The 15,042-nt window shown below is 34.4% G+C and overlaps 1 protein-coding gene across 3 annotated transcripts in view; it reads right to left on the bottom strand.

Moving 5' to 3' along the window:
* LOC125649803 (uncharacterized) overlaps window positions 1–15,042 on the bottom strand; it is a 71,144-nt gene that overhangs the window by 25,601 nt on the left and 30,501 nt on the right. For 2 of the 3 annotated variants that reach the window (XM_056153989.1, XM_056153994.1), the window contains 8 exons: window positions 14,990–15,042; window positions 13,246–13,427; window positions 9,857–9,968; window positions 9,429–9,517; window positions 8,026–8,174; window positions 4,858–4,983; window positions 1,710–1,937; window positions 1,036–1,178 (listed from right to left, as the gene is read on the bottom strand). The exon at window positions 14,990–15,042 is cut by the window's right edge and continues 163 nt beyond it. In XM_056153989.1, coding sequence (XP_056009964.1) covers window positions 1,036–1,178; window positions 1,710–1,937; window positions 4,858–4,983; window positions 8,026–8,174; window positions 9,429–9,517; window positions 9,857–9,968; window positions 13,246–13,427; window positions 14,990–15,042 — 1,082 coding nt within the window. The remainder of the gene's footprint in view (window positions 1–1,035; window positions 1,179–1,709; window positions 1,938–4,857; window positions 4,984–8,025; window positions 8,175–9,428; window positions 9,518–9,856; window positions 9,969–13,245; window positions 13,428–14,989) is intronic. The other variant, XM_056153991.1, reaches the window with a different exon arrangement.

Here is a 15,042-nt window from a genome sequence, read left to right as displayed (position 1 = left end):
TCATCCCCGCCCGCCCCATAAAAAATCGGCCCGCCCAGAATTTTTTTATTTTGCAAAACTTGTGATTTCCGGAAAATGTTCATGTCCGACTCCGGTATTTACACTTCTTGTTTACATTTCCGGTATAGCAACGTGAAACGCCATGTGAAGAAAATAGATATGTAATGGTTTTCTTAATTTCTCACATTCTTATGGGCATAAATGAAAGGAAAGGATTAATGTTCTTCACATCTTGAAGAAGTTTGGTATCTTTGTGTTTGAAATTAAAGCTTAACCTGGAATTCGTCTGTGAAATAAGCATAGATTGATATCCATCTGGCATTAAATGATGCACTTCTGTTGACAAAAACTCGTTTGTCATGAATATTTTTCTCAGAAAATAAAAATTAAAAAATAAAATCCTCCCACCTGCCCCAGTTTTTGGTGACCCTGGATGATTATCTACTAATTAAGTTGAATTGGCCTTACCTGTGTGCTTTTGTTCCCTACTTGTCCATTATCATACTTTATACTAGATGATGGATATATTGGTATAACTATCATAAATAATTGATTAAAGAGTTCATCTTATTTGATCAGTGAAATGTGATGTAAAGATTTTCTATTGTATTTTCAATATATAATGTATGTGACCAATCTAGCACCATTCTGGTACCTAAACCAGGGGTCATGAAATAGTTTGACTGCTTGATGTTCAGGAGTAAAAATGATTTTTAAAGATTACATCAATTTTGAGTCCTGAGGCACCAGGTATGCAGGGCCCATGAAATTCAATATTTTTGTTCCCCTTTATTCATGGATTACACAAAAATGTGTATCTGTGTTGTCTATCTTCGTGTAAAATTTCATTACAATCTGATGATGGAACAACTTACTAATGCAAAAGTCTCTGACCAGTAGAGCTAAATATTGAAAGTCATTAAGGACGCCAAATTAACACCATACCACACATAGCTCTTTCCAAAAGAGAATATGTAGCATCAAGAAGTTTCCAGATTACAAAATAAAGTCAAACAGAGTTTGATCTACAAATACCTTGCTTCCCACTGTCCTTCCGAAGTTTGTCTATTGAACATCCATCCTCTTCTTTCATCAGGATGAAGACCTGGCTTCAGTTGCCCATTTTTCTCCATCTGCTGATAAAATTCTGCCTGACAGTCTCTGCTGGCAAAGTCAATCTAAAAGCATGCAATGTCTTTAATAACATAAATGCTGCAACATAGGTGATAATGGCATTAAAATCGTGATATGTTTATCAGCACCTTTTCATAATTTCCCCTTAGAAAGGGACATGGTCCTTCATTTGAATCTTGTTTATCCAAGGATAATTTGCATCAAGATTGGTAGTGATAGACCGACTCCTAAATTTGGGACCAGGAGAGTGGAAATAAAGATCTTTTTAATCATCCTCATTGAGACATCATCCTAAATCTAAATTATTACAAGCAAATTTGAAGGACAGAAAGACCCAAATTCATATCCCCCCTCCTCCCATATCACTAAAATGATGAAGGAACAGTATGGCTATGGACTGGACAATTCTGTGCTGAGTGATTCCCATACAACCCCCCTGTTTGTGATCTATTGAAAGAAAACCTGTTCTTCCTTAATTATTGCTAATCAATCATAAATTCATATATCAATCCTTTTGGGAGAAGGCTGTCTAAGTTTGAACTTGTGATTAATGTTTTTAATGTCCTGAATCTCACCATAATCTTCTTGTTATTTAGTATTCTGTTTCTCATCTCCAGAAGAGCATACTGTGCCTGCTCTGCATTGGTAAAATAGACAAGAGCTTTTCCTTTGATTCTGTCTATAATTCCATGAGTAACCTGTCCATAACGACCAAACTGTCTGCTTAAAAAGTTTTCTTGCACTGTCTGATCCACATTGTCAAGCCACACACAGTTCGTTGGCATGCTCTTCCCAAAGCCAAGCTGCAGTACAAAAATCAGTTGAAATAGTCAATCTTATCATCAATAATATCATAAAATGTTTGTTAATTTTCTCATATATAATTATAGGCTATAGGGCCATGGGTTCTTTTGACATCAGTAAAACAACTGCTCTATGTATGCAGAAAGTCCAGTGACATACGACCTAAATACCAATGGGGTTACCTAATCATAACCAATCTAACTAGGAAGTTTGATGAGGAACAGGTTTCAAATTACTAGTCATACAAATATATGGAACTGACTGACAGGTGTAAAACCATACTCTATGTTCAATTGTTCACACAGTTAATCACTGACCATTTTGGCCCCAACCCGATACCAAAATCCCTACCCTGGGGATAATCAAATTTACAATTTTGGTAAAAGGCTACTTGCTATGTCTAAATATCCCCTTAGTTTCAATTTAGTATCAATAACATGCAAGCTATTTTTTAAATGTTTTACACATAAATACTATATATCAAATCTGATCCCATCCTAGAGTCAGAACCTCTAGTTTGACCCCGTCCTATAGTCAGAACTTCTACCCTGGGGATCATGAAATTTACAATTTTGGTAGAAATCCTCTAGCTTTACATCACTTTGCATTTAGTTTTTCTTACAGATGTGCGGTTGTAGAGAAGATTTTTGAAAAATTGTCAATTTTTGCCCAACCCCTAAGGCCCCAGGGGTACAGGAGTCCTGAAATTTACAATTTATGTCCCCCTTTTTTTTAATATGCTTCATACCAAATTTGAAAAGAATTAGAATAGTAGTTATCAAGAAGAAGTTAAAAATGCTCCATTGTTAACGCACAATGGATGATGCAAGACATCGGACGCAGACCTAATGCAATGAGGAAAGCTTAGATTGCAAACTTGAAAATAAGTGCAACAACTAACCAAGGTTTTGGATTGCTTGATGAAAATCAAGGTTTCCAAACCCTCATACTACTCATCATCGAATGAAAAACATTAAGAGAAACAAATATTCTACTAAAAAATAAAACAAGGCAAATGTCTTCACAATCAAAAACTGAAAAAAAATTCTGAAAGTGATGAAAATCAGTAAAGATGCTAAAATGACAGTTTCATTTATTTGGATTTATGCTTTTGTTTAGAATTGGGTAGGTTGTTCCAGAATTTTCATAGCGAGTGTAGAATCTTTTCAAGGGTTGTTTGATAGATTTTTTCAGGGGTAAATTTTCTAATTTCTATGCGGATTTTATACACACAAGTATTATGAGATTCTCTGGTTAGGAAAAATTAACAGCAAATTTTTTTTTAAAGGACACATCTCATGTTTTCAAAGTATACAAGATTACATGCATTTTGTCTTCTTTATGCTTATAGTAATTAATTCTAATAGTTCGTTCGCCGAAATTTTGCGATATTTAACCACAATACAGACTTAAATCTAAGTCCCGATTTCAAAAAGTCAAGTTAATTAGGTAGGTAGTCACGTGGTACAGTGACGTCACATGCGCCCTTCGGATTGTGAAAGTACTGCGAGATATTATTAAAAACTCAACTTTTAGGGGCCTAATTCATTTACCATGGGCAACATTTAAATCGATGTTGATAAATTGTCCGAGTTTTATATGTGTTCGCCACCAGTGCACACATATAACGATGTAAATACCCAAATATAGCGAGTAAAGCGTGTATGAAATCGGCAAAATTGTGAGTAAATAATGTTTATATGGGCCGCTGTCTACAAACTGTTTGGGGATGTTATTCCTTTATACATCTGTAATTGGCGCTGTTTTTCTAAAATAAACAGTGCAATCATTATTTATTTTTGGATTAGACAAATTATGATACGTTAAATTGTTGACAACTAGGCCCTATGCCAAGCTATTGTCACGCGTGCATTTCGGAAAGAAAGAAAAAGACAACACACACACAAATCAATAAAAATATTCAAATTTAAAGTGGTAATCACATTATTTTATTTTGATAAAGCAATCTTATTACTATTTTTGAATTGTGATCTGCACGTCTTTAGGAAGTACAAAGTGGGAGCACGGCGTTATAGCCTACTGACGCACTCAAGATGCTACGAGTGCAATAAAGAAATAATTTTATAATTCAATTTAAAGTTAGGAAATACAATATTCTATTATTTGTATAATTAAAAGTTCAATTATTTTGTATCTTTATTTTTTGTTGTTGTAAATCTACCAGTTGGTAGAAGTTACATTGTATCATCGATATATGTTGTTACAAGGTGAAGGTCAGTTGATCCGAGTGTGTATTGAATTTGAAGAGCAAAACAGAATGTATGCTATAAGGTCTGCCAGTGCTTATAGCTTCGATATATCCATTTTCTCGCAATTTATCAGGGTCTCTGTCCAAGCGATGTTTGAAAAGGTGACTGGGTGTGTTTCTTGCTCCAACAAAAAAATTATCCACGTCTTTTTTCTCGTACCTTCCTTCGAAAAATTGAAAAATACTCAGTCTAAATCCTTTCTACCGACAACTAGTACACCCGAGCACGGCACAAAACATCTTAATGTATTATTATTTACAAGCCGTTAACGTGACAATTGGTTTTTTGTCGATTAAATCTAATCTGTTTATGAAATGGCTAATAGATGTTTTCAAACCCGAGGGCGCATATGACGTCACACAAAATGGCGCGTAAACTAGCGAAAGAAAATATGCATATCGCAAGATTTGAATTTCATCGCTTTCAAACTCGTAAACTACGCAAAATATTTCATTTAAAACACATTTAAAGTACTTTTAGGCATAAAAAGAGTTAATTTTGCTGAAAAAATGAAAAAGTTTAGAAACATGCGTTGTGTCCTTTAAGTTAATGCTATTATTGAAAAATTGAACTGTGTATGCCTATGTGATTAAAGGGGAGAGGGATAATAAAGAAATGTAACAACAACACAGATGAATTGAGTTCATACCTTGAGTTTCATTGAGCCCCACACTTCTCCCTCCATCTCCCTAAGAACTTTAACAACACTTCGGATATCAGTGAACTGCACAAAAGCATATGCTGACACAGCCCCTTGCCTCTTCACGTCGATGTCCTACAATGTAAGTGGAAACACTCAACACCACAAATGAACTTTTGTTAGTCTGTGCCTTAGCCAGCAATAATGAAACAAGATTTTTCAAATATGGCTGAAAGTTTGGAAAAAAAATTTAAGCATGAGAGGTTAATAATTATTCTTGAAATAAACTCAATAAAATGCTGAAATTATATTTCGTGAGCAGGTTATAATATATTATCTTATTTTGATCAATTCTTGTATTTCCCTAAGAATTGAGTTTAATCATAAACCTGTGTTACTTGAACTGAAAGAGATTATGGATAAACTTTAATGAAAATGCTCATGTTGTCAGTTTCCTAAATTCCAGTTAGCATCTACCTTACATAGTCAGGGCTCGAAATTAGCGAGAAATACTCGCAATATAGCGAGTAAAAATAATGGACACTCGCAAATCTTAGCGAGTGGTGACTTACAAACTATGATCGTATCGTATCCGTTTTATACGGTGATGCGTTATTCGCTTTTCTTAAACTTGCACTCTGAATCATACAAACGCTTACATGAACGACCGATTTGAACAACCGTTTCTATCTGGAGTTTTCTTTTATGAATTTTAAGAAACTCGGAGTCAAACAAATGCTTTAGAGGTCGGACATCGCATATTGACATGTGCCACGAGTCCTGTTCACCTATAGGGGTGATTAAATTGAATAATTCCAAGTATGAGGATTTTGTTATTCATTTATCTAAAAAAAAAAAATATCGGAGTCTATGTTTTACCAAGTCTTCCGGTAGTTATTTTTATCAGAATCATGAGAATGTCTTATCTAAATATATTGTCATATTGAGGTCGGGTTGTAGTGATGACAAGAGTGCATTGCTCACCGTGTAGACGATTATCAAAAAAGTTCATAGGACTCATGATCGTGCTGCTTATAAAACCATGAGTCCTATATTCACTTTAAAAAATTACTAGTGACAAACCCTGATGTGTCATGAAATTGGAAGACTGGATCTAGACCTTCGGTAAACAATTTGTGGATTAGACTGTTAAAGGTACGATAATCAAGAGACCTAAACATTGCACCATATGACTTACGTAACTTAGTGTCTTGTCCAAACGATGCCTGTTGACCCACTAGGCTCAGTAATGATGGGGAAAATCATTGATTTAAAAAAATATAAAAAAGAGCACTGCTTCATTATTTTTATTTTAGCTTGTAGGTTTTCATTTTAATCTGTGGATTTTTTACCCACAGGTTAAAATTAGCCTGTGGTAGAAAAAGTTAATTTCGACCCCTGATAGTCAAAGGAAATATTTTAAGCAAGATATATCAAAGATTGCACATAGCCTCGAGATCGATTGATACTTGACACAAGCTGAATAAAAACTGCAGAAACATGAATGCCATTGATATTTTGCTTTTGTTTGACTATATCACTAATAATATTTAGAATATCACCATATGTTAATAAAAATTAAAAAAAATTACGATATCGTCTTTATACTTGCCCTTTTGGGCAAGAATGTCATAATACTTGTACCAGAGCAAAATTTACTTGTCTGGGTAGTCTGACAACTGTCAATGTCAATCGCTGATAATATTACATAATGAAGAACAACCAGAGAAAACCCTCAATAATAAAGCTTTGGGGGGGGGGGGGGGGGGCGGCCTTAGTTTTTAAGGCTTACTACCAACTGGTGTCAATTGGACAAACAATTGATTAAACTATACATCTAAAAAAAATCAACCAAATTATTTCACTTCTGAAGAACACTACATGACAAGTACTTCAACTTTTATTCAAAGTTTAAAATAATTGAAAAAATTGTCAAGATCAAATAATTTCATGCAATTGATAAATATATTATTACTTTTAAATACTAAGGATTTATAAAGTAATATAAAAAAAATGAAACATCTCTAGAATCTGAAATATTGCTATTGAAAAAGAAAAAACTACTTCTCTTCTCCATTGTACATCAACCATACCGTGAATCCCACTTTCACAACAAAATCTCTTACATAATATGTAATAAAGAATTGGGCATCAAAACAAAATCAATATTGTAGCCTTGGAAACCACTGAGGCTTCTTACTAAGTGCAAGGCTTGAATTTCTTTGTCCACAGAAATACAGATACATGTATAATAAAAAAAGCCAACCAACCCCCCCCAAAACATCAAGGTTCTTTTGTTGAATTAACGAAAGGATCATGGGTCGTAATACTTAGGTCACATTAAAAAAAATCAAAGGCTGGAAGGGCCACAAAGGCCTCAAGTGCAATATCATATACATCAGGGTTATGGTAGCAGGTGAAATTAGAAAAAAAAATTGAAGATGAGAAGGCCACAGGAGGCATTTCCTTGTTTTTAGGCACTTAAATTGCATTAAAATCATTTGTAAAATGTCAGCAAATTGTGCTTATTTAATACATGAAAATAATGAAGAGGAGAGATTGGGCTGAAATTGCTTATCCTAAGAAGTTCATTCCCTCCTCTTGCTAGATAGTATACCCTCAACATGCTTAAGCCTAGTTACATTACAAAGGTTATAATCAATACCTTCAAAAAATGCAGATGAAAAATTCTGAAAAGAATATCACTGCTTCAGAGTGAGACTACTAGTTTATAAAAATCATGTGACCAATGGTTCATTTCTGTTCATGTATCATGAACAATTTTAGTATAACAATTCAATTCGAACCTTATTGACTTTCGTATTCAAATGTGTCCATGCCTTTGACATTTGTTGCAGTTATATATTTTGGATGAAATATTTGTAGCTTGCCTAAAAAATTAAAGAGGTTTAAACATTGCAGTACATTCAAAATTCTGAAGATTACTTTCCAAGGCTCAAGAACTTATTCCATATCTAGAAATCAGATTTTTTTTTCAATTCATATGGATAATGTGTACAAGGACAAAAATCATAGCATTGAACACATGGACAAATAAACAAGTACAGGAATCAACATGGTTCGAATGCAAAAAGTTTACAGCCGTCTGGCTGAATAGCTTACTTGAGCTTTCAGCTCAGTTCAGCTCAGGAGAGCTAAAAGTCAAGGAATACTTACAAGTATGTCCCCATATTTTAAAAATCTTTCTCGAAGTTCTTGGTTTGAGATATCTTTCTCCAAGTTGCCCACAAATAATGTGCGAGTAGCTTTTGGATGGTGCTCATCCAGTTCAGCTTCTGGTGGACGGAACTCATTGTCGTCTACTTCTGTGAAACAAAATAAAATTGCTATAAATGTGAATACAATTTATGTATCTCTACAAGGATTGTACTTACATTATCATACTTTTGAAAGTTCACAAGATACTCTAATGTTGTAGTCTCTTCAACACCTGAGGCAACGAATGTGCACCATGTGTTGACGGTCCAAGCCCAATAGTTTGGTCTGTATTCTGCCTACAAGGTTTTACTATTAACTGATACTACAACCTTGACCTTTGACCTTAGAAATCAATAGGCATCCTCTGCTTGGCACAAGGTGTATGTGTACCAAATTTGATGGTCCTAGCCCCAGTGGTTTGGTCTGTATCCTACCTACAAGGTTTTCCTACTAAGTGATACTAAGACCTTGACTTTTGACCTTGAAGAACAATAGGTGCCCTCCAATTGGCATGAAGAGTATGTGTACCAAGTTTGATGGTCCTAGTCCAAATAGTTTGATCTGTATTCTTCCTCTCATCATGGTGATGAAACGTACAAAGTTCATTTTCCTACAAGTTCCGGACAGACAGACGGATGATGCCATACCATAATACGTCCCGTCTTCAAAGGGCATATGAAAATCATGTATGAAATGTAAGACCTTACTGGTATTTATATGCAAATTATGAAAGCCTTACCCTAAATAGTTTAGGATATATTGAATAGGTTGTTTTCTTGAAATTTGGTAGAACTCCAAGGTCAATGTCACAGGGTTAAAAAACTTTGTTACCAAAATAAGGTCTTGTCACAAGGAATGGGCAAATGAAATATGAGAGCCCTATTACTCACAATTCAAAATCTATGAGCAAGGTTAAAGTTTCAGACAATGTCCCAACTATAGTTGCAGGGGCATGATTTATTCCATTCAGCTTGGAAACACCAGGCCTGGATTTCTCAAAAGAAACTTACGTTAAAACTTGGACTTAAGTCTGAAATATTGCTCAAATTTTGACTGCTCAAATAAAAGAAAACTCAAACCTGAGTTTGAGATTTTTTTCCTAGAGAAATCCAAGCCAGAAAAGCTCACTTGAGCTTTCAGCTCAGGTGAGCGAAAGAGCTAACATATGGATGATAAGAAAGGTCAAACCATAATATGACCTGGTAAGGACATCCACATAAAATTCCAAGCTATCTATCAAACTATGAAGATGACCTGTTGGAAAAGATCCTATGAAAGTCAAAGATCTTTGACACAAGCCTGTAAAAATTAAAGCTCTAAATGCCATAAAACAAGTCCAGTTCAGTTTGATCCCTACTTACCTATCCCTTCATGCTGTGCGACTTTTATTTTAGATCCAAAGAAGACTTTATCCTGCGACGCTGTCAGTGCCTTAACTGCATCCTCAGGTCTATAACGAAAAAGACTACAAATATGGCCACAGTCACACTTATCTGATTACTCCATCCATCTAGAAACTGTCAATACTAGCCATTTCCTCGTATAATCATATCTGCAGGCTAAACTGATGTAACATTAATGAAGTTCCCATAAGATATTTCTTAACATATATGAATACACTTAATTTCTATACAAACACCAATAAATTCTTTTGAAATACACAATAACCCTTGTTGAGATAAAGAGCAATATATCTTACCTTATAGCAAGGCTTACATAAAATATTGATTTTGAAACTCCACTACCTGATAATAGTGCTAAAGCCTACAGACATTCAGAAATATCTTACTTTCTGAAACTGACAACAGCATATCTTTCTTCTCCAGCTCCAGCTACTAGTACTGCATTGACTTTTCCATATTTCTTGTATTCATGAAACAATCCATCTCTTAAACTTGTATCTGTAAGGCACAAAATGCATGTACAATAAATCAAATTTGATCAAAATACACTCACAACATTAAAACAATGAATATAAACAAGTTTATTTTAAGCTTAATAACAATAAGTTTCATCATTTTCTTAGAAATTCTACCTCGTGAGCACAAAATTCTCAATAAAAATACAGTAAAGCATATTTTTATTACCTACATATTCAGTGAATTACAGAATTGGAGAGTGTACATGCTTTTCTATGAGCCAGATGGAATAGAATTTAACTTTTCTGCACTTAAAATTCAATATTCAGCTAATCTAACTACATGATCGTTATAATAAGCTTGATTATCAATCAATGCATGTACTTAATCCCTAGTATTCCTGGTATCAATGTTAAAAGTTTACATTTCACCTGTGATGAAAAACAAATAACAAATACATGTAGAAAGCACTGTAAAATAGATAACTGCATTTCCATCCTCTCCTTGTAACAAAAGGTCTATGGGTCACATCGCTCACTTGAGTCACCTTAGCTATTTAGCTGTTGTGATTTTTCAATGATTTTTTTTTCTTAATCTTTATTCCATGAAAAATTTTGGCCCCATATTGTAGCCCCAGCCCAAAGGGTCACGGAATAACCAAACTTTAATTCACACAACATGGGGATGCCTCCATACCAATATGACTAATATGATTAGGGTTAGATACTATTAAGGATGAAATGATACCAATAACTTTGAAATGATACAATACTGTTATTTCATAGTTAGCAGTCATTGACCCTTGTTATTTTATGTGTAAGGATTTTGAACATTCAGCATTATGTAATGTACAACGTGAGGATTTCATAATCAATACAAATTGAAAACAAAAATTTTATTTTGGATTTATATTTTGGGGGCTGATATTATGCAAGTCAAATATAGCTACACTCTGTACGTCACCATGCCCGAGTTGTACAGGTAACATCCGGTGTAAACAATAACAAACTAAATCACGCTCACTGACTGTCAATTTTGAATTTCAAATGAAAAGAGAAGCTTTGCTTCACACTTTTCACTGAAAAATACAGCTTAGCAAAATTTTTATAGTAAATTCAATTTGTGTCCAGAGATTCACACTGACAAGAACATGACTGGCAAATTCCTATGATAAAGTTGAATAAGTCTTTTAATAGTTGTTAATATCTCTCTGCAATCTAAATGTGGCCCAAAAAATCAATATACCACCATATTTTTCATTGGCTGCTATCTATATTCCGATACTGGCTTAAAGAGGTGACTTACTTTTTTCACTCCAACATCCAAAGATACTCACAGTAATATATGTCATTTGTGGAGTAAACCTCATAAAGACAAAACCCATCAACACCACATAACTCACCTGTAACCTCAGTAGGGTTGCTATGTGAATTCGAACAGACAAAAACTAATCAGAAAAGCTCACTTGCAGGTGAGCTAAACAAGGAAAAAATATTGCACACCTACAAATGGCAATGAAGCATTGTGCAAAGTTTCAAGCCTATCCAATAAGCCATATAGGAGGAAAAGTGTTCACAAACTATTTCACATCCTCCACCCCTCTTAGATCCACTATAACTTTTAGGAAAATAATAGGCTCCTCCTGTTCCGACAAGAAAAATATATATCCTATCTCCTACAATGCAAAGCCCCTTTCAAACATTGTATATAGTACAATAAATCTAGAATTTTTGGATTTGAAATCACGCAGGAAGGAGAACAGAATTTATGTAGGATGTTACTAAAACAAATTCTGATAAGCACAATAAAATTTACAAGACCTATGCAATTTGATTGGAGTGTACAACTTGACAGCATATCATAAAAGTTCTTCATTGGAAAGTAAAGTAGTAAAGTGTTTCATAGGAAACTCATGCTGGCTGAAAGGTAGCTGCAGAACTGTAGCTCTCTGTAAAAATATTGTGACCAAACAGAGAGCTACAGATTCACCCCTTATAAAAACCTTTGATTTACGGTGAACAAACAGCTGCACATGGTTGAGGGCTGATATTGTTGTATTCTGGTGTTGTTGCCTCATAAATTTAATATCAAACAAGATGTACTGTGAGCAATGCTCACTAAGAATACCCCCCGCTTACCCCAATCTCCCAAAGGGTTTTGTTAATAGGTATAAATTACCTCTTTCCTGAGTGTATTGTGATACACTCATGTGTCAAATTTGGTATGCCTATGTCAAAGAACAAAGAAGTTATGGCCCGGACACGAATCCATTGTAAAAAAAAAAACACTTTAATTTTGACCTTGAGGTCAAGGGTCAAGGTCATATAGAGGTCATGAAGGTACTCGACACATCGTCTCATGGTGATCTACCTGTGTGTCAAATATGGTATGCCTAAGTCAAAGAACTAAGAAGTTATGGCCCGGACACGAATCTGCACAGACAGACAGACGGACGGACAGACAGTGATTCCTATATACCCCCAGAACTTCGTTCAGGGGGTATAAAAATTCCTAACGTATTTTCCTAAAATACCTGCGTCCAAACATACCTTCAAATATTCCTTAAAGCCCCATACGACACGAAAACTCACAACTTTTGATGATTTCATCATGTTTGGTAGCCAGTCAATTCGAATCCCGGTTCATTTCCATACTTGTACAATATCATCTAGATGTAAACTAATATCCCAACAAATATTTTAGCTAAATATTTTAAATAATATATCATCCCAGCTTCTTTAAATAATAATCATTCAAATAGCTAAACTCAAGGCAATGCAGCTTTCATTAGTTTGGTTTGGTCTTATTACCTGCCACACGATTAAGTACCATTATCGACTTCTGTAGCATTTTCATTTATCAAGAGCTTATTTTACCTTAAGAACAACTATATTTTTTCAATTTCTATTAATCATAAGTGTTGATAATAAATGAAGAGCGAATATCAATGCATAATAAATTTTATGAATAAGACACCATTAGCAAAAGGGTTCAAATTGACTGGCTACCTAACATGACTACGTCAACGAACGAAATTATTTGAAGCTGTAAGTTTTTGAGTCGTATGGGGCTTTAATGAATATTTGAAGGTATGTTTGGACACAAGTATATTAGGAAAATATGTTAAGAATTTTTTTATATTAAAGTTATGAGACAGCAACACAAGAATATAACAATATCAGGCCTCAACCGTGTGCAGCTTTTTGTGCGCCGTAAATCGAAGGCTTTTATAAGGGGTGGATCTGTAGCTCTCTGTTCCATCACAATATTTTTTCAGAGAGCTACAGTTCTGCAGCTAGCTGAAAGGTATATACATTACCTGTAGATCTGAGTGGCAAATGATTGATACAAATTCCTCTAGGACGCTTATCATCAATATCAATTGCTCCAGTCTTGTCACTGTTGTTCGACTCTTGCGATTCTGTACGGTAGCTCTTAACCATTGTTGAAGATGGCAAAGCACGCGATCGAGTAGCACTACATCGACTGGAACTACGACTGCTGAAAAAATTCACAAGTTTTCATCTATAATGATTGGAATTCACTAAAGCAATGTACCAAATATAATTTATTTTTGTTAGAAAAAAATGTCTCCCCAGCTATTTTTTTTTTAAGTTCAAGGGCAATAACTTACTGAAAAATCAACAGACCAAAACATCTGTAACTTGTTATGGGAAAGTAATGTACCAAATATCAAATGAATATCTGTAAGCACAATAAAACAAGAGGCCTATAGGCCTTATTGGTCACCTGAATAGTAGCTAAAAGTAGGTAGGAATGGCAACAATCAACCAGTCAATTGATTAATAAGTCGGAAATTTTGTAATTGGGTTACAAATTTCATAACCGATTAGTCGATGCTTTTTCATAGTATTTATATTAATTTTTTCCATTCACAACGGAAAGTAAAAAATGTGTTTAAATCTGCAAGACTGATAGCTAATTATTAAGACACGGCCACTATCAAAACAAACCCCTGTAATTTAGTCATCATCACCCAAATACTAATCAAAATTTAAGGTAGATCGATCCTCATGCAATATCATAGGTTTTTGCAAAAACCTTATTGATTAAAACTTCGCGCATGATAGAAATATATCTTCTAGAGAAATTTTATTCACTGTATAAAATAAAAAATCTGGTAAATATTGATAGCGAAAAAGTTTATATTTTCTATAGATAATCAATGAAGTTTTTATTTATTTCTATTATAATTCTGTTTTACAAAAATGTGTGATTTTCTTATGTTGACCTATGCTTCTGTTTTTGTATGTCTGATATCTTAAAAAAAAGTGGCAACATATATATTTTCTTTGGCCATTAATTAACTTAAACTATACTTAATAGAAATTAAAACTAGTTTTTTCCACCTTCAATCATTATTATTGATAAGTCACATGAGGGTGGCACTACCTTAAGTACCCTCGTATGAAAAATTCTACCTGTTTGTAACAATTCATGCATAAACAACAAATTTTTTACTGAGCAATGCTTATCAGTGTAATTGTTCTTGTATCATAATCTTATCAAGGATGAAATCGAATCGGACCTGGACAATCTGCCTTTGATGCATTCGCGCCACATCCATAACGACCAAAATGAACCAGCAGTTTACAGCAGAAAAGGTAATTGATGTGTCAGACCCATTCAGTGGTGGCATGATTTTTGACGGACTCTGTGCCAGTCAGAAATTTCTTTCTCCACCTACGAATTGTCTCATAAGATACCTTATCAGACCCATAAACTTCCCCAATTCAGTAAAAATCTGCATTACCGAATAACCCGACTTTTGTGCGAACTCTTATACAAGCTCTAATTTCTTCAATATTCATTGACCGGCTCTATTGAAATGACTGCAAGTTTAAAACTATGTGGAGCTGAAGGCTCGTGTTTATACCGTTGGAAAGGTATTGAAGAGAGCTATAAAAGAGTATCATCATCCACGAAATTGTGCAAAGCATTATCATGCTGTGGTACAATACACATTACATATCGAACAGCCCTCGTATGTCTGAATGGAGAATATTTACATTATCAGAATTTGGATGTTTTGATAATCTAACCTGGATCGTGAAGCACTGCTTGATGTAGATCCACTTGAACTGCTGCTGGTGCT

This window comes from Ostrea edulis, chromosome 1 (assembly GCF_947568905.1).
Source record: "Ostrea edulis chromosome 1, xbOstEdul1.1, whole genome shotgun sequence".
In the NCBI taxonomy this organism is placed as follows: domain Eukaryota; kingdom Metazoa; phylum Mollusca; class Bivalvia; order Ostreida; family Ostreidae; genus Ostrea; species Ostrea edulis.
Note: the sequence above shows the minus strand (reverse complement) of the source record. Positions and strands in the feature narration are given on the sequence as shown.